General features: G+C 43.7%; 1 protein-coding gene across 1 annotated transcript in view; it reads right to left on the bottom strand.

Moving 5' to 3' along the window:
- Positions 1 to 880: 880 nt before the first annotated feature.
- The window catches only part of wwc3 (WWC family member 3), a 32,441-nt gene continuing 14,903 nt past the window's right edge, over positions 881 to 18,418 (bottom strand). Inside the window, exons 6-23 of the mRNA XM_056378636.1 lie at positions 15,490 to 15,619; positions 14,897 to 15,046; positions 14,119 to 14,192; positions 11,083 to 11,331; positions 10,185 to 10,274; positions 9,528 to 10,099; positions 9,332 to 9,452; positions 8,952 to 9,032; positions 8,767 to 8,853; positions 7,608 to 7,803; positions 7,341 to 7,511; positions 4,850 to 4,965; positions 4,561 to 4,708; positions 4,310 to 4,474; positions 4,047 to 4,139; positions 3,736 to 3,966; positions 3,533 to 3,660; positions 881 to 1,670 (exon numbers count right to left, since the gene is read on the bottom strand). Coding sequence (XP_056234611.1) covers positions 1,604 to 1,670; positions 3,533 to 3,660; positions 3,736 to 3,966; positions 4,047 to 4,139; positions 4,310 to 4,474; positions 4,561 to 4,708; positions 4,850 to 4,965; positions 7,341 to 7,511; positions 7,608 to 7,803; positions 8,767 to 8,853; positions 8,952 to 9,032; positions 9,332 to 9,452; positions 9,528 to 10,099; positions 10,185 to 10,274; positions 11,083 to 11,331; positions 14,119 to 14,192; positions 14,897 to 15,046; positions 15,490 to 15,619 — 2,869 coding nt within the window. The 3' untranslated portion in view covers positions 881 to 1,603. The remainder of the gene's footprint in view (positions 1,671 to 3,532; positions 3,661 to 3,735; positions 3,967 to 4,046; positions 4,140 to 4,309; positions 4,475 to 4,560; positions 4,709 to 4,849; positions 4,966 to 7,340; positions 7,512 to 7,607; positions 7,804 to 8,766; positions 8,854 to 8,951; positions 9,033 to 9,331; positions 9,453 to 9,527; positions 10,100 to 10,184; positions 10,275 to 11,082; positions 11,332 to 14,118; positions 14,193 to 14,896; positions 15,047 to 15,489; positions 15,620 to 18,418) is intronic.

Below are 18,418 nucleotides of genomic sequence, written 5' to 3'. Positions count from 1 at the left end.
GTGTGTGTGTACTTGTTAACAAGGAGCTTTAATCACTTTGTCTTTACCCATTTACTACAAATCACAAGTGGCTGGCATCACCAGAGCAGGGAGGATTTAAACCGACAGAGTATTTAATTCAGGGTTATAGATTTTTCAGTGCACTAATGAAACCACTGAAACCAGCATGGTACAATATGCAGTGATGTGAAGAACACAGTATTTGTATTTGTAAAGAACGGTCTAAAGTAAAAACGAATGTACATTGTTACAAACACCATACAAAAGTCAATGTTATACATTTAAAATTTTAATTAAATTTTGATTCTGCACTGGAACTGTTCTCTGTGGATTTGGTTTTAAAACTAAACAGTGAGTTTGCATGCGATTGTGTTTTGGTTTCCATCACAGACCTAATAATCACCTTTGGGAAACACACAAAGTGAAGCTGGCCCCAAATCTGACATTAACGCGTAGACAAGCAGAGACCTGAGTGTGGTTTGCCTGCAGGGCTAGGTGGACATTTTTTTGAAATGGCGAGCTGCATTTCTCTGTCTGTCTCACTTCAGCCTGAGATTAGAGAAGCAGAGCGACATTTAGTCTCTCCTCCGCGGCTGGTGGCTTATGTGGAAAAGCTCAGACAGGATGTATCAAGATAACTTGCTGACACAGCTGATTGTTGAGTGTGCGCCGGGGCTTCTCAAGAAACTGGCGAGTTCAGACTAAAAATGGGTCATCGCTCATCACAAGCCGTTTGTGGCTGCAGAAAAATCATGTGTAACGCTGTGACACGTTTCAAAGAAAATGTCGGTGTGTGCAGAAAGCACTTCATCCCAGCACAGGTTGATCAGGAAATTCACCTGCATCCGAATCATAACTGACAAACAGCGAAGCGTCGAGACGTGGTTTAATGCTTTTATCTTCACAAGAGGTAACACTGCAGATGTTCATACAGACATCATTAAAAAATCTGAATACAGTGTTTCATATATCCATCCATATATTGAAAAGTACATGAAATAATATTAATTTTAATAACATAACAAAAGGACAATAACATCAGTAATAAAAGTGGATTACAAGGATTGCAAAGTGACATTTTATGTAAATAACTCTTAAGAATTAGGAAACAGGAAACAAAAATCAGACAATAGTTCCATTTTACTGTATGTAAAAACACTGAAGTGCTATTTGTTCCAAGCTACAAAATACACTTAAAAAGCAGGAAGCGTTTTTTTTTTTTTAAATTTCCTTCAAGGAAAAGTACTATAAAATAAGTTACAGTACAGTGAATTTGTCCAAACCGACTTTGTTCCCGTCTTCCAGCCTTTTTGTGAGCACAAACAACAGAAGTAACTCAGAGTACAGAGTTACGGTTTCCTCATGAAAGGCATCTTCATCAAAAAGGAAATGAACAGTTGTGCCGTTGTCAATAGGTGTGTGTCTGGTGTGTTCATGTTTAGAGGAATAGCCGCACAAACACTTTTGAAAATGTGAAACCTTCTAATCTTCACCACCATCTGCGTGTCACCTGCCCTCCTTGTCCTCGGTAGAAACAACTTTGTACTTCATGAATAATTCGACAAATACTTCATGTTTAGTCACATAATACAGAGGCGAGCGCTCATACGTCGTCAGCTGGTAAAGGAGGTATGTTGAACCTTGGTCTTGTGAAAAAAGCCATCTTCTCTCTGCAGACAGAAGAAAACAAGACTTATTGTTACAAACATCCATTTTATTTAGTAAAATAAAGACGTTAACAGCACTTCCACCAAATAAGGAGCTTCATGTCTCAGGGGCCGACATCAGGACCATGAACGTTTTGGTGAATATGTTTTCTTCAGACATGACGAGATTTGAACAGTAAAATAAAAAAAATACATGTTCCAAGTTCTAATCCTGTGTCTCTGTGTGAACAGTTCTTGGTATGTGCAAAATATATCACAATCTCTATTCTCTCTTTCTATTAGCAAAATAGCAAACACTGGCCATCCTACACTGCGGGTCTAAGTGTTAGACCACCCCCAGTTCAAGTCCAGGGAAAAAACTTTCAATGGTACCCAGGTAAACATTAAACTGCCAAAAGGTAAAAGAAAAGTTTAGTTCATATCATATAAATGTAATAGAAAACTTGTTTTTTTAGGGATGAAGAAACTGGTTAAATCAGTTTTCCTGCAGCAGTGGAAGTGAAAACAAACATTTCCCACAGGTTGATGACTGACAAACCCTCTGTCTGTACAAATTGTGTTACTGCACCTTCTGATGCATTATTATTATTATTATTATTATTATTATAATAATTATTATTATTATTATTAGTATTAGTGTTAGAATTACTGTACTGCAGGTAGTAGGACGGTGTGCTGCTGTCAGACTGGTGAGAAACAGGCCAGTAACAAATGAAGACAGACTGGAACAGCAACATAATGAGTCACAACATTAGAAGATCAGAACCAGACGGAGGCTTCACATGATGAAGAACAGACCAGTCTCCAGACCTGAAACCCACGGAGCTGGTCTGAGATGAACTGGACACAAGTGACACACAGTAGGAACTTATTAGTGCAGTAGAGTTGGGAGGAACCTTCTGAACAAAGTTTCCATTGTGTTCAGCTGCTGAATGAGTCAAATTTCAGATTTAAGATTCCTTCCCTTCCCTTTTTTTAATCTTTATTATTTATTTGTTGTTTTAATTTCCTTAACACTGAGCCATTGAAATATGCAAATTTCAGTAACAATTGGAAAAATAGAGGTGATGTAAAGCTTTTCCCTGGTAGTGAATATCATACTGGCCTAAATTTATAGCTCCATATTCTCCTCTTCTGTGGTGTAATTTTCAAGTGATGATCCATTAGAAGATATATTTGTGGTTTTAAGAACCAAAAAACATCTCAGTGTAGTTTTACATCTCTTCTCTCAGGCTTCTCTCTGGAGCTCTAGTAACAACAGGTCAGTGAGCCAATCAGAAGAGAGGAGGCTCTGAGCCTCTGTGGACTACTGGCTACTTTCACAGTGTTAATATAGAACCTAGACCTGCTTTGTAATCAAACACATGGAAATCTACCTTTATACTATATGGACCTTTAGAACTATATATTTTTGCTGGGAGTTTATATTATTTTTGAAGACAAAACAATTATGTATTTGTGTATGAGGATACAAATGATGCAATAGACCTTTCTGGAGATAGTTTGTGACTGACAGGTGGTGGTAACGTGCCAACAGGCGCAGCAAAGCTCCAGTAAAGGCAGGGCAGAAGATGAATGCTTTCAAGCAGACAGGGATGTAATGCAATACAATGCAGGTTTCAACAGTTCAACTAGGCTGAGGTCTGACCTACTACTTTCTCCTTTGTGCTTTGACACCTGGTCTAAGAAAGCGGGTGATAGGGGTGTGGGTGGAGGCAAACAGGCCTGTGAAGGATTTCACCTTGTAATTATATCAAAGCTACATATTATGGTTTAATTGTAAATGTGTCACATTACTGAAGCTTAAGTTTGACTGTGACTTTAATCAGGTATGAACGCTGACCGGCAGTCAGCACAGTTCCAACCTGAATGTCTGCACAGGCAGGGGCTCCTTCTGACTCTGCCCCCTCATCTGCAGAACCTCTTTGGAAGCCTTCCTCATCCTCCTCTCCACCGCCTCCTCCTGACGCTGCTCCTGCTTGCTTTGGTTGGCCTGTAGAACATCAAACAGTAAGCTGCTGCTGAACAAGTCCAAAGCTCATGTGGATTGTAAAGCCTCCAGTCTCACCTGTCTCTGGGCCTCTCTGAGCAGGCAGCGGAAGCGCTCGTCTCTCAGGGCCCAGTGGGGGAGCTCGGTGGCCTCCCTGGCTTGCGGCTCCTCCAGTCGCAGCTTCAGCTCCCTCAGGGCGCTCAGTTCCTCCATCAGCTGCCTCTGACGCGTCCTGCAGGCCTGGAGATCCAGCTCCAGGTCCAGGGAGGTACGGGTCGGCTGCTCGGCCAGGGAGGAGCGGTATGACTGCTGCTCACGCACAAACACAACTCAGAACCTAGACACTTAACACACTCCCACATGTATTCCTGATGAGCGACAGGCTGTACCTGTTTATATCGCAATGTTCTTCTCTCCAACGTGTTTCTGACAAAAGGTGATTTCTTTGGTAGAGTTGAGCTGTCGCTGTCGCTGCGATACAACTGAAAGGTAAAATCAGTCTTTTTATGTAGAGAAGGAATTCGCACAGGGCTGTCAGACCAGAAACATGAGGCAGAGTCGTAAATGTCAGTCAGCAGCACTGATAACAGCCTGCTGTCCAATAAAGGGCGTCACAAATGTTTTCCCTTTTTTTTTTTTTTTAGAAACTCACCCTGCAAACGTACTGACTGCGAGCCCCAGGAGAGAAGGTTTGAGAGCGGACGATGGTGCTGCCACGCATGAAGGGGGAGGCGTGACCCCAGCGCCCTCCCCTCTCTTTGGGCCGGACCCGCACCGGCTCTGGGAACAGGCCTTCTGTCATGGTGGCCTTCTCCACCTGTGGATCAACGGCAGTTTAATGCATCTGCACCACACACTGCGAGTGGATGAGAATGAGCCACTACACACTGCTGTGCACTCTACCTTCACTGTACATAGTCGGCTGGCTGTCTGATCACAGCGCCCTCCAGTGGTGATGCAGATGCCCTCTGCACACAGGCCCTCTGAGCAGGGAGCTGTGAATGCTGTGCTGTTGCTGCAGCCGCTGTCCACAGACTCTGCCTGCCAGCTCCTGCAAAAAACACCCATGGCATGAAAACACAAACACACACACACACACACACACACACACACACACGCACATTGGGAGCAGAAAGAAGTGAATGTTGGGAATGACAGGAGAGACTTTGGCTGGAGCAGGAAATGTCATCACCTCTCAGATGCCGCCTCTCCAGGCTCGTCCTTCTTCTCCAGCCTCTGCAGCTCCAGCTCTGTGTGCCGCTCCTGTGTGGTGGTGGTGGTGCGTGACAGCAGAGAGCAAACATTGTCCTGTAATATCACAGAAAATACTATCAAACACCATCTTCACACACCCTCCTGTGAGTGGGTTGAAGCTGCAAAGTGCGAAGGTGTGTTTGGCTTCACAGACACATTCTTGTCAATTACTCACTTTAACAAGCTCCACACCTACATTACAAAAAGCTGCTGAGCAACAGCATGAAGGGGAATTCCTCCAAAGGGCCCAACAGAATTTACACTTTAATGCAAGACTTTATTACAACATAGTTATTTTTATTGTAACACCTCAGGATGGTGATGATTTTTTCTTTGTAATGTGTCAGCAGGTGGATGAGCAGTAACAGGATGATGACAAAGACATGAAAGAAAAACTACTGGATACTTTCACCTCTAAAAAATGAAATGAAACCATCTTCTTTAAGTGCTAACAACGAACAGCTGGATGAGTGTTTTTGTGGTGTAGCCCAAGCTTCTATTTTAGCTCCTATCTTATTTGTATTATATGGATTCCCCCCTGGATCTGTTTTAGAAGGTACACCGCCACTAGGGTTATCAAAAAAATCAATACTCAGATACTAATCGATACTAAAAATTAGTATCGGATAAGATAATCATTTGCAACAGTATCGATACCAACAGTTTTCGCCTCCTCCAGTTGACACAACTTCATACAGCAGCACTGCAGATAGGCAGAAAACAAAGTCCCTCCTCTCACTAGCAGCTGAACACATCAACGCTAGTTGACGTTCACAATAATGAGCTGGTGTCACCAGCATAAAACTACATTAACATGGCAAGTGCTGCTGCTGAAGGACCATCGCAACCTGTTTTAGTTGAAAATGAAAAAAGAAAAATGCCGTTTGGAATTATTTTACCTGGCCGGCAGCACACGTTATCTTGAGCCGTTTAACTATTAGCACTATTAGTCTGTTAAGTTATCATTAAGCTAGCGGCTATGTTTAATAATAAAACGACTAACGTTAATGTGGGAGCTAGGCAGCAAGCGTTATCGGTCCTGCCTGTCTCTAACGTGAATAGAAAGTGTTAATTTAACAGGATAACACAATTATTTGTGTCTGAAAAGGGTTATATTTCTCTTAAAGTCGCAGATTGAAGCTGGGAAAAGTCGACCAGCAACTAGACAGAAACAGCGGCAGCCTCCCCGACAACTCTATTTGATCAGCAACGAAAACATGGTGGCAAGTCACGAGAAGCACAGACAATAAACAGGGCTGTAGCTCAATACATTTGAATGTCATATATATATATTTGCGCTACCTCATACAACCTAAAAATAGTGTCATTGATGTTATTGTTTGTATTGTTCTAATCTTTATTTAAAAAAAGGGTTAGGGTCATTTTTTTCTTCCCATGGTATCGAAAATGGTATCGAGTATTTTCCTGGGTTTTGGTATGGAGTTTGAAATTCTAGTATAGTGACAACGCTAATCGCCATTTATTGTTGCTAAGCGACAGCTACATTAGCCCTTTACAAATACAACAGGAGCTTCTTTCAATTATTAATTCACTCTTATTCACAAGGTATTATTACTATTTTAATTTTTTATTTATTTTTGTTTGTATCCGTGATTTATGTTTATATTATTTTCATTGTATGATGTGATTGTACAATGAACAAAAATATAAATGCATTTTTCAACATTTTTGTTTTTGTTCCTATTTCTCATGAGTTGAAATGAAAGAGCTAGGACTTTTTCCCAGGACACTAAGGGCGCCTTCCTCTCAAACTTTGTTCACAAATGTCATTAAATCCATTTCCATCCACCTGACAGATGTGAAGTATCAAGATTCTGATTACACAGCATGAATTTTGCACAGGTGAGTCCTTGGCTTGTCACAATAAAAGGCCACTTTAAAATGTGCGGTTTTATGTTGAAAAAAAGATTTCACAGGAATTGGGCTACAGCTTTTTTTGTTGGAGTCTCAGTATCTGGTGTGACCATTTGCATCATGCAGTGCAACACATCTCCTTTGTACAGAGTTGATCAGGTTGTTGATTGTTGGACCGCTCCTCTTCAATGACTGTGAAGTTTCTGGATATTGGCAGAAAGTGGATCACACTGTCATACACACAGATCCAGATCATCTCAAACCTGCTCAGTGGGCGGCATGTCTGTTGACTATGGAGGTCATGAAACAAGTGGGATGTTTTAAGCTTCTACAGAAGCTTCTTTGATCTTTTATCTCAACTCATGAAAAATGGTAGTAAACACAAAAGTGTTGCATTGATATTTTTGTTCAGTTAAAATACTGTGGTCAGTATTTCCTCTAAAATGTTTTTCTCCCTCTCCCTGAGGACGAAACCTTTGATCACTTTCAGTACTGCCATGCTGTAAGTTGACTCTGCAGTAATTTCCTGGACAAATATGTGTTTGTGCTGTTACCATGGCTCTGGGCCTTTGCTCATCTTCCTGCCCATCGTGGTGTCTTCGGTGGCTGAGGCTTTTCTGTTCAGGCCTCGGCACCTCTGTCCCGCCCAACATCTGGACTCGCAGCCAGTGGTAAACCATCTCTGCGCTTCCCTCACAGTCTGCCAGGCTCACCTGGGCTGTACCCTGCAGTAACACACAGACAACTTCATTATTTAAAGTTAGTTTTCGTTAGCAGCACTGCCGGAGTTTCTGAGGTGCTGCTCAGCCTTCCAGACCCACCAGTAGTTCCTCCTGAGCCTGAGGTCCCAGCGAGCAGACGGACAGCTGCAGGGCGCACACCGCCAGGGCGTTTGCAGGGACAGGAATGCGGAAGCCTTCGTTGAAACTCATCTGGGACTGCGGCTCCAACGCTGTACAACAGTAAAACGCACAGGCCCTGCCGGCGTCCAGTGGAATCAAGTGCACCTTCACATACCTGAATATGAACAGAACAATATTCATAGTGAGATTTCTACTTCTTCATCGATACATGGAGCTTCACATCAGCTGCTGAGGCCTTTTACATACAAGCAGCTGCTCTACTCTAGAAACAAGCCTCTTCACTCCATGTAAGAGTACAGAGAGGATTAACAATGGTTTTGTTTTATAAACGTCTTTTGAATAGAAGCTACGGCAGTATTCAAGTCCATCACACTGAGGTAGATGAATTATTTTCCCCAACTTCTGCATTGTTTTCTTCATCATGTCCTTTTAAACTGTGACAGTGTGAGGGAGAGATTTACTCTCAGTTTGGCCTCTGCAGTAGAGATACACATCAAGAAGCAAACTTTGGCTGCAGAGTAATATCCACACTCAGTGATGGAACCAGCTGCCATTAGAAATCAGATGAGCTCCTCCATCTTGATTTTTTTAATCATGACTAAAGAAACATTTTTATTCACTTGGCTCACTACCCTGCTAGTCCCTCTTGTCATGTTCATAATTGTGTATTTGCTCCTCGTTATTTTCTTGTTTTTGTGAGCATGTTTCTATGTTTCTGTATACGGTATATTAACTGTGCTTTCCTTGTGTTTTACTTGTTCTACACATTTGTTTTACTTGCTTTTATTTATATTAATTGTCCTTAGTACAGCACTTTGTTCAGCTCAAGCTGTGTTTAAAAGTGCTCTAGAAATAGAGTTGAGTTGACATTATATCGTCCTGCTGTCATGGAGTCCAACAAATAGTTTGATATATTTTGGAAAAATGATTATTTGCTTTAGCTTTGTTAGCTTTATGCTAAGCCAAGCTAACTGGCTGATGCCTGTAGCTTCATATGTACTGTACAAATATAAGAGAGGTATTGATCTTCTCATGTAAATTCTGACAAAAAGACAAATAAAAGTGTATCACCAAATCTCAAATGTTGCCTTTAATCATCGAAGCTGAACGTACTCACACTTTATAACCGTCTCTCACAGTGGACCTGTTTAAATTCTTCAGCTGCAGCAGATGTAGTCGCAGAGACTGAGAGTTCGACTCCCACCTGTGAAGAGGACAGTACAGCAGAGAAGACGTGGAGTCAGATACTAACAGAGGATAAACCTGCCACCCATGTACAGTCTACACTAACAGTTTACTCACAGCAGTCCCAGCTGGATCTGGGTGGGCTCGCTCACGGAGCTCAGCTCTTTCATGTACGACATCTCCTCCGACTCCTCTGCCCTGTTGGAGGAATAAACAAACGTTTGTCTTCTCTTCCTGGACTCAGACTTGTAGTTTAATTATCTGAAGATACTCCAGTGATGTTGTGTCGTATTACATGAGCAGGTTTGTGCAGTTCTACTTCCTTTCACCTTGTTTGCAGACACTGACACAGAGTGATGTGATTAACTACCAGAGCTCACACTGGGGTTGATTTAGGATGTTGTAGTTTTCTCCTATGTCACTAGGCGGCACTGTTGCTCGGGAGACGTTAGTGATTAAGTTGTGTTTTACCATTGTTATTGAGGATTTCCTCTCACCTTCTACCCCAGGCCTCAAAGACCCCACTGTCTGTGGCCAGAGCGTCCTCAGACACCCCTGCAGACACTCTCCTGGCCCTCCTGCCGCTTCTGTTGGCACTGTTTCCTCTCAGAGTCACTCCTGAAGAGAAAGAAACACCAGTTATTCATGAGCTAGTCCTCACTCTGTGGGACAAGTATCAGCTGTCTAACTTGCCTGTGGAGGTAAACGCCCCCTGAGCCCCGCTGTCTCTGTGGCTCTTGTTGTCCAGTTGATGGGCGGCGGCGGGGCTGACCGCGTCCTCGTTGCTCAGCATGGCCGTGTGGGGCAGGGTTTGCGACTGCGCCCGCAGCCCCTCTAACAGGCCGCGACCCGCCTGCTCCATGTATTCCTCCGTCATCTGGGTGAGGGGGCAGTCCTGAGGGGCAGAGTGGTAGGGCGTGTCCATGGGAGAGCTGGGCGGCGACAGAGAGGAGAGCGAGGAGCGGGAGGAGAGGGAGGCGAGAGACTGCGGGGTGTCATGGGAGCGTTTGGTTTTGCTCTGGGTCAGGGGGTCAGGGTTGAACATGGAACAGTCTCTGGACACGGTCTCTGGGGGCAACAGGTAGCGCAGGTGGGAGTCGAGCGGCTCTCCTGCCCCCTCGTGACGGTCATACTGGGGGGGACCGTAGATGTCGCTGAAACTGATGGAGCTGAGAGAGCCCCGGCTAGACGCCAGCGAGCCCCTGCTGGAGGCGAGAGACCCCCGGCTGCTGCTGGACGACACCGTCAGAGAGCTGGCCGACAGGCTGCAGATAAACAAGATGACAGAGACATGAGACACAGCTGCAGTGAGGATCAGCTGAGATCTTTGGGAATGAGTGGGAGCCACACCTCTTGAGCTGGGAGTGAAGGTAGGTGGTGATGCGCGTCGCCTCCTCCAGCTGTCTCAGCAGAACGTTCCTCTTCTCCTGCTGCAGGATCCTGTCATGAATGATGCATAGGAAAGTCAGTTAGATAAGTTAAAGGAGCAGAGCAGAGCAGAGCTGTGTGTGTGGTCTGTCCTAAACACCAAAACAATCCTGTAAGCATCTGTACACATCTGTATACAGATGTCCTGTGTTCCTCTGTGAAATCCAGCAGCCAGCTGCTCCACATCAGAGAGCACAGACGTTTCATCTCACATGATAAACTGAGCAATGAGGGCACCCATACTTCCCTCCAATTACAGGAGCATAACTGCAAAACTAACAGATCACCTGATAGTGAACACACAGAGAGACGTGATGCCTCTTCACATGGAGGGAAAGGAATCTGAGTTATTGTTCTCTCAATCCGCTCAGTTCTCATGTGCTGGGTTAAAACTGTTTTTACTGTTAGTATAGAAGAAATACATAACTGTGAAACTGTGACTTTGGGACTGTGTTTAGTATGCATACTTATTATTCTGAGTAAACTTTATTCTGTCAATTGTCCAGTGTAAACACACCACACACTCAAACCTGCTTATTCTAAGTAGGTATTATAGAACTGGAGAAAGCTGCAGTCCTGCAACTCACTGGGATTTATCACAACATGGTGTCAACACAGTGAGGCTTTATAAATGGTGCACATACATGCAGTGATTCACTTTTACGATATAAAAGTGAGATCTCATTTCTGTAAATTCTGTTCATTTATGACACAGATTTAACCTCTGGCTTTATTTGGGGTTTATTTGTGAAGTTAAATTATCAAAAGCATGATAATAATAACAACAAAAATCTGACAACACAGACATCACCATCCTCACCTCTGATTGGCTCCCTGGCTCTGGGAGCTGTGGGCCCTCTGCACCTCCTCCTCCAGTCTGGAGCGCTCCTCCTCCAGCTGCAGCAGCGTCTCCGGCGGGTGCTGCTGCTTGCTGACTAGGATGATCTCCTGCAGGAGGGCCTCCTTCTCACGCAGGAGCTGCAGGAAGTCCCGGTCACGGTCCGCCTCGGCCCGGCCCGACCAGCTCTCACTGTCCAGCTGTGCTAGCTGGTGCTGTATGCTCTGCACCCTGAGGAGCAGCAGAGAGGAGTCAGTATTGTACAGGAAGGATGTGCTGATGTGCAGACTTTGTTCAAAAATGGATAGAGCTGAAACAGATTTCAGGATACAAATTTTGCCTGCACCCAAAATATTTCAAGTATGTGGGGGGTCATTCATGCCTTATTGGATAGTGACAGTGATGATGGACAGGATATGTGAGAAGAGAAGGGGAATGACATGCAGCACATAGTCCAAGCCACGGCCAGTTTAGTCGGATCTCACCGTGTCTTGAGTATTTAAGGTCAAATTGTGCATCAATATCTCTGATATAACACATATTAATGTGACTCCCCTCCTTTCATAGATAACACACAGTCTAGAGAAGTGGAGGGTGCTCAGTCTAACCCCCATCGACACCATTAAAATGATGAGGGCCTCACAGTTTAAATACCTGTCAGTGATGCTACTGATAAAACACCTGGAGACATTTACCATACAACCAAATGAATGTCCTGTGACAGACTAGAAACCTATCCAGGGTGAACCCCTGCTGTGACCATAAACAATATTGCTAATGAATGAATGAGTGAATGAATGAAAAACCAAATTATAAAGGATTATTTATGGAATGGGAACAAGACAAAGATTCATTAACAAAAACTTTGTAAAACTAAAAGGGAAGGGCTTCCCCTGCCTGATGTCGAGCTGTAGGTTATTACCTCTCACTGGACTAATGAGGATTAATACTGAGAATAATCACTTGTGATGGACAGGGGTAGAACAAGAACTTACTGCCCCCTTCAGTCCAGTTGAGGCTCTGTCACAAAACGCCTCATCTCTGAATAAACCTGGGAGTGAAGGGACTAATCCAATGTCTGGACTAAACTTGACAAACTGTTAAAGATTTCACAATATAATCAGCTGAATTCTTCACCTGGGAATAACCAAACAATGAAAGTGAGGACTAAAGTAAATTGTTGGTATCTCTGGTTGTGTCTGATGTGGTTATTGATAAAACAGCAGAGTCTGATCAAGAAATTCAACCAAATAGATAAACCAGACCTCTGGAGATATGTGAGTAGTTTGGGGAGTGTAGTTAAGCCTGGGGAAGATAATATGGTTCATTACTATTTTAAATTACGTGCAAATAATCATTGTGCCTCCACCTATTATTGACGACTGCTAACACAGAACACGGCAGCTGTGAGAAGCTCAGAACCAGTGCAGGCTGGTTTACAGAGAAGCTCAGGGAAAATGTACACACTATAACATGCTCTGTTTTCTAAGGGTTTTCTACAAAATAATTTGTGCTGGGAATGTAAAAGGGTTGAAGGTGTGTTCATCCATGAAACGTGGGTCTGCCCCCTTTTTCTGCCTTTTTGCCTTTCTGAGAAACAATCTAAACAGTAGAGGAGTGGCTCTGTGCACCTGAACCAGCTCAACTCTGCCTCCCGGGTACAGATCGTGTTTACCCAAGATCTCCATGCCAGCATCACTACATACTATATTGCTACATAAACAATGTGTTTGGCAATCTGCATTTACTATACAAATATTTGTTATAAGATTTTCATTGATCGTTGCACCAGAAGTAACATTTTTGGAAATAAATGTATTGTTTTTGCCGATCAGATTGATTAGTTAGACGGATGTCACTCTCACACCAGCACCTCTAAATCTCACTAATCAATAAGCTATATGGTTTCTGCTAAGCTAATTAAGCTAAGCTAACCAACGTCTGGCTATAGGTTCAGAAAGTGAATAAAGATGTTTCCAAAATGATATTTTTCAGATGAAATGTGGTTTTTGGATGAAGCTGGACATGATGTTGCTTTATGCTGCACCACTGTCATAAAAACATCACTGTGACCTGAAGATCTGCATCATCGACTGAAAATGAGCAGCAGCTTTTAACTGCAGGTGAAGTCCAGTCCGACATAGACGGCTGCTCCTTAATGTTCATATGAGAGGTTACTCACTTAATCTTACATGCCGTGTCCAAAGTAACACCTCTGAGCCGAGCAGACACTTAATGCTGTGACTACAATCACGCGTTCAGAGGAGTAATTTCTACCTGCTGCATCAGCCACAGGTGCCACAGTGTGTGTCACCGAGACGTTGACACAGACAGAGTAAAGTAGGATCTCAGAGAGTGAAATAACTGTGTTTATGTGAGCTGGATTTCAGACAGAGTGACTCAGTGACAGAGCATGCAAGTTTCCACAGGTCTCCCTTCTCTCTCACCCTCCCCCCTCCCTCCCTGATGTCATGGTTGGCATTGGTGTTGCTGGGTCACCACAGCAACATGAATCTTGTAAAAAGGAGCCAGCGTAATAACACGGTGAGCTAACACACAACCTCATCACACGCAGTACCTGCGCTGCATTCAGAATTCACACACATTCATGCTTCATTCACTGTTGATCCTGCCAACATATAATTCAGCCTGTGCTATAGGTGGAGCTGGGGTATATTTAACCAAACAGTGTGTACATTAAACCACCTTGTGGAGCAGCAGGGTGTGACTGAGGCAGGCAGTGGGCAGTCCTCTCTTTGGCTGCACACAAAGGCAGCACACAGTCAGCAGCGGCAGCGTGGCCAGGCAAGAATGTGACCACCCAGCTCATTCCGCTGGCCAGACATCGCTCAGCAGCCACGGACACCAGGCGCAAATACTATTCATAACACATCCTCCCACTGGACAACGCGCAGCGCTGAAGAACGAGAGGGGGCTGACGGGGCCGTGAGTCAGTGCTGCGCAGCCGTGTGTCATAGTACTAAGACTGATAAACAACAAACTGCCACACACACTTACTTTTTCTTGGCTTCCTCGTACTGCCAGTTGAGTTTCACTTTGTCCACCATGTGCAAGGAATCTTGGGAACCATACTAAGAGGAGAGAAATAAGGTGTCTTTAGGTCCCAGTGGTTTACAGAGGAAATAGTTTTGGAGACATTACAGGAAGTTAATCATAATATTAATCATTAGTCACTCCAGATGCATGAAGGGAGTACAGGGAGCTTCCTGCATCTTATCTAGTCATCATTTCAGCAACTGATCATTCTTTTAGGGGAGTGGTTTTCAAAGTCTGACACTGTGCAACCCCCCCACCCCCAAGACCGGTATACCCCCTCAACAACATCCCCCATGACCCCCAAGTGAGTCAACAACCTGAGCCCTGTTTTTTTTTTTTTTTAGCATACATTTATTTACATATTGCCAAATTGGCACCAGCAGCTCCTGTTTGTAATGAACACATGGATGTTCAGACTACTGTCACTGGATCCGTGTGATACTGAAGAAAACTTAAAAACATGATGAGTTCTGTTTCAGCAAGCGTCTTCTTCTGTGATTTCCAGGCATATTTGTGGGTGTTTTTTTGTTTGTTTTTTTTGCAGTGATTATACAGATATCCCCATGGACTTTAACAACTCACACTGAATCTAAAAATACAGCTTTCATATCTATGTGCTCAGATTTGACCAAGTTATGGCACAAATTGTGGTTCAGGTCTTCCCACCTCCTTCGACTCTCCCTCATAGTGTGAAAAGCTCTTTTAGAGGGAGACAGGGAGGAGCAGCGTTGTCTCCTACCTCTCCCATGATGTCAGTCTGACAGCCGGTGTCACAGTATTGCTGCAGACTGCATGAGTCACCCACGGTTCCAGTGCTGTTCACCACTTCACTGGCCGAGTCGCTGACAGACAGGCTGCTGTGGAAGTGCACCGTCAGCTTCGCCAGACTCTGGAATAAAACAGGGATTAACAAAACAGGAACATTAGCAATAACAATAACAATAATAATAACAATAACAATAACAATAATATACATTTGATGTGACGATGAAACAATGAAAATGTGACCAGAAATGCAAAGTAAATCATCAACAGCTGTTTTTAAAGGTGGATTTCAAATTGTTGTAACATTTAAAGTGTGTCATTTGCCTAAAGTAATGTTATTACAAATACACTGTGACATTTGCCAGGAAATGCTTCAGCAAATTTGGCCTGAAAATCACACTGAATCACCCTCTTTAATTATTTCTCATTTCTCCTTCATATCTTTTGCTTTGCTTTAAAAAGACAATGATGAGGAGCAGCAGATCAGTAGAGGTGAACAGACACTAGAGGTCAGCAGAGAATATTTCAAGGACACATAACAGGAGTTAGAGGAGTGGACAGAGCTACCTGGATGAGGTCCTGCCTCTCCTTCTCGCCTGTGCTGATGGCCTTCTTGATGCTGCGCAGCTCGTTGAAGATAGCCTGAGCCTCGTCCAGCTTGTAGTTCGTCTGACTGCAGGACATCTTCCTGTCGATCCTGTAACACAAACACACACATTACCATTTCTGCTCTGGCACTGAGAATTAGTTCAATGTTATTTTATTTGGTGCTAGAAGGTGGAGTTCTGATAAAACTTCCTGCTATTATAGTTTAATGGAACGCATCACCCTGGAAGCTTCAGTAAAGCTTACAGGTTCAAAACCTAATTATATTCAAGTGTGAGGACCCTTAATGAATTTCACTGGTGCACAGACTTTACAGAGTGGTAGTCACACTCCATTGTCTCCTCTTTTTATCTTTACCTTCTTTATTTTGTCTTGTTTCTTTAGTTGGACTATTTTTTTTATTATTAATAAGAATAAAACTTGTGGTTCTTGTTTTACTTTAAAACTTTAATAAAGACGTTTAAAACAAGATCATTTTGGATAATAAGGAAATCAATTGATGCGCAACAACATATTTGCACATTTGTGAGTGCGCTGTAACATTTTAACCGCGGTGCAGATGTTGCAGATGATGGGAAGGTGGAATAAGAGAGAGAGGCACGAATCATGATCATGTGGTGGTAATAAACGCTTTGTTGAAATGTTATAGACATGACCAAACCTGAGGGAGAGCATTGTTGTTAAATCTGGGGGAAAAACAAATACGTTCACTCAGACTCGACGTCAAGACGTCAGCGTCCTGATCCAGAGAGCAGGCTGAACAAACCCTGAGATCAGGTGATCAGAGTTAGTTCGATCAGATCTGAGTATATTCACTCATCATCGATGGATTTCCAATACTATGAATCACCATGGCAATGGGTAAATAAAGAGTAGATCCTCCATTTTAATCAAGTAGAGGTAGAAATATTGATGTGTGACATTATCAGCAAAAAAGTGAAAAGAGTCAGTGAATTAACACTATGACATTTTACTCTTGTACTACATCTACACTAGATCTCTGTCTCTGTCCTTACACTGATGACTGGTTGATCATAAAAGTGGTAGTATTAGTAAAGATTGGGTATCAGACTAATATCCAACTGGGATTTCAATTTTCTTCCAATATAAACTTTGCAAATGAATGGGCAGGGATAAGCGTTTCCATATCGATTGTGTGAATCAGGAAGTGAAGTGCTGTGACAGAGGCGTCTTCGGGCTCAGCAGGAGGACACACAAACAAACTCAGGGTGTGTTGAGGAAAAGCTCTGATCTCAGTTTCCCTCAGTTCAGGGTTAACACACCCTGAGTTTTCACTTTCTGGATCTGGATACACCCTGATGCTAAAACAGGCCTGCTGGGTGTCATTACACAAATTACATAATAATATCCCCCCCAAGTAAAGTTTGCATAAGCATCAAGTAGAGTCAAATAGTTCTAAATTAAGACTGACATCCCTCATTCTTCACTGGTCACAGATCAGTTTAAAGACTGAAGAAGAGCCTGTGGCCTGAGACGTCACTGGTGGATATCTCATCAGAGAGTTACAGTTTTCTCTCAGTTGAAAAGAATCATCAGATGAACATCTGAAGTATTTCTGTGTGAGGTAATACTCATGAACAACTGTTTTTCTTAGACTGTGGTCAGTTATGAAATACTGACACTGCATGTGACAGTCCAGTGTAAATGCTCATCTTTGTTTCCATATGCTGAGATGTTGTTTCAGGCAAGAGCTGCTTTCAGAGGCTCCTTCATCTGGAGGTGAAATCTCACTCAAGGTTTAACAGTCCAGACACCATATGATTCAAGTGTATTGATTATTAAATAACAAATCAATCTGCTCCTTTGCTGTGAAGGGACTCTGCCTGTGTTTTTCGGTGTGGGTGTGAGGAGGGGGTTCGCTTGGTTTATTGGTTGGGAGCTGGAGGACTGAGGCCTGGTGCCTCCTCCATCACTGGGCCTGGCACGTGGCCCCCACTCTCACCACAGCCCGCTTCCTTCACTCTCTTTCAACAGCAGGTACTGTTCATCCGCCCGACCCTGCCTCTTCCTCCCAAAACAAGCCCTGCTTTGTTCCCCCTGCCCCATTGGCAGGGCCTGGGAGTTTATATGCTTAGCAAAAAAAAGGTACTACCCACCCCTAAGTGCCTGGCTGAACCCCCCCCCACCCTGCATACTGTAGAGTAGCTCATATGCTCTTTCTATTTCTTAACATGTGTTTATGTCGATTAGGGCCTTAAAGTTTCTATAGAAATAGGGCAGGGTGTCTGGAAGCAGAAATTTGAGAAATTTGGGGAGATAAGGTGGAGAGCAGATGAGCAGAGGAGATACTCGTATGCCAAACCGTCCACAGATAAACTCCTAAATTCTTCTCGTGGAGTAGTGATGATCGGCGCGGGGATTTCTACATCACAAACTGTTTGTTTGCTTTATCTGATGTGTCATGGCGAGGACAACAATTAGCTCCACTGCTGACAACAGCTGAGACTGAAAAAACAACAACTGTACGATCCCTCCTGGCCTCAACCCCACTGGGCAAAAACCAACCCCGGAGAAACAATGGGATGCACGCACGCATGCACGCACACACACATGCAAACAAAGGCACAAGCACATGCAAGAGCATATACACACATGTGAACTCTCAAGAGGAGGATGCGTCCATGTTTTCTGCAAGCTGTGTATTCTCCTGTTCCTATTCTGGGAATCACTGGAGTTGTGTATTATCTAAGAGATAAGAGACTCTTCGCCAGGACTCAGGAAGTGCAGAGGAATTTGCTGCCAGATATCTCTGTGTTTTTGAAACTGTTCTCGAGCCCACATCCCCCCACCCCACCCCACCCCACCTCCTCCCCCTCCCCTCTCCATGGAGCAACTTCCTCTCCAGGCTGAGCCTTGGCTCCCTGCACTC

Source organism: Seriola aureovittata, chromosome 6 (genome assembly GCF_021018895.1).
Source record: "Seriola aureovittata isolate HTS-2021-v1 ecotype China chromosome 6, ASM2101889v1, whole genome shotgun sequence".
Taxonomy (NCBI): Eukaryota; Metazoa; Chordata; class Actinopteri; order Carangiformes; family Carangidae; genus Seriola; species Seriola aureovittata.
The sequence above is the reverse complement of the archived record's forward strand: the minus strand, read 5'-3'. Positions and strand labels throughout refer to the sequence as shown.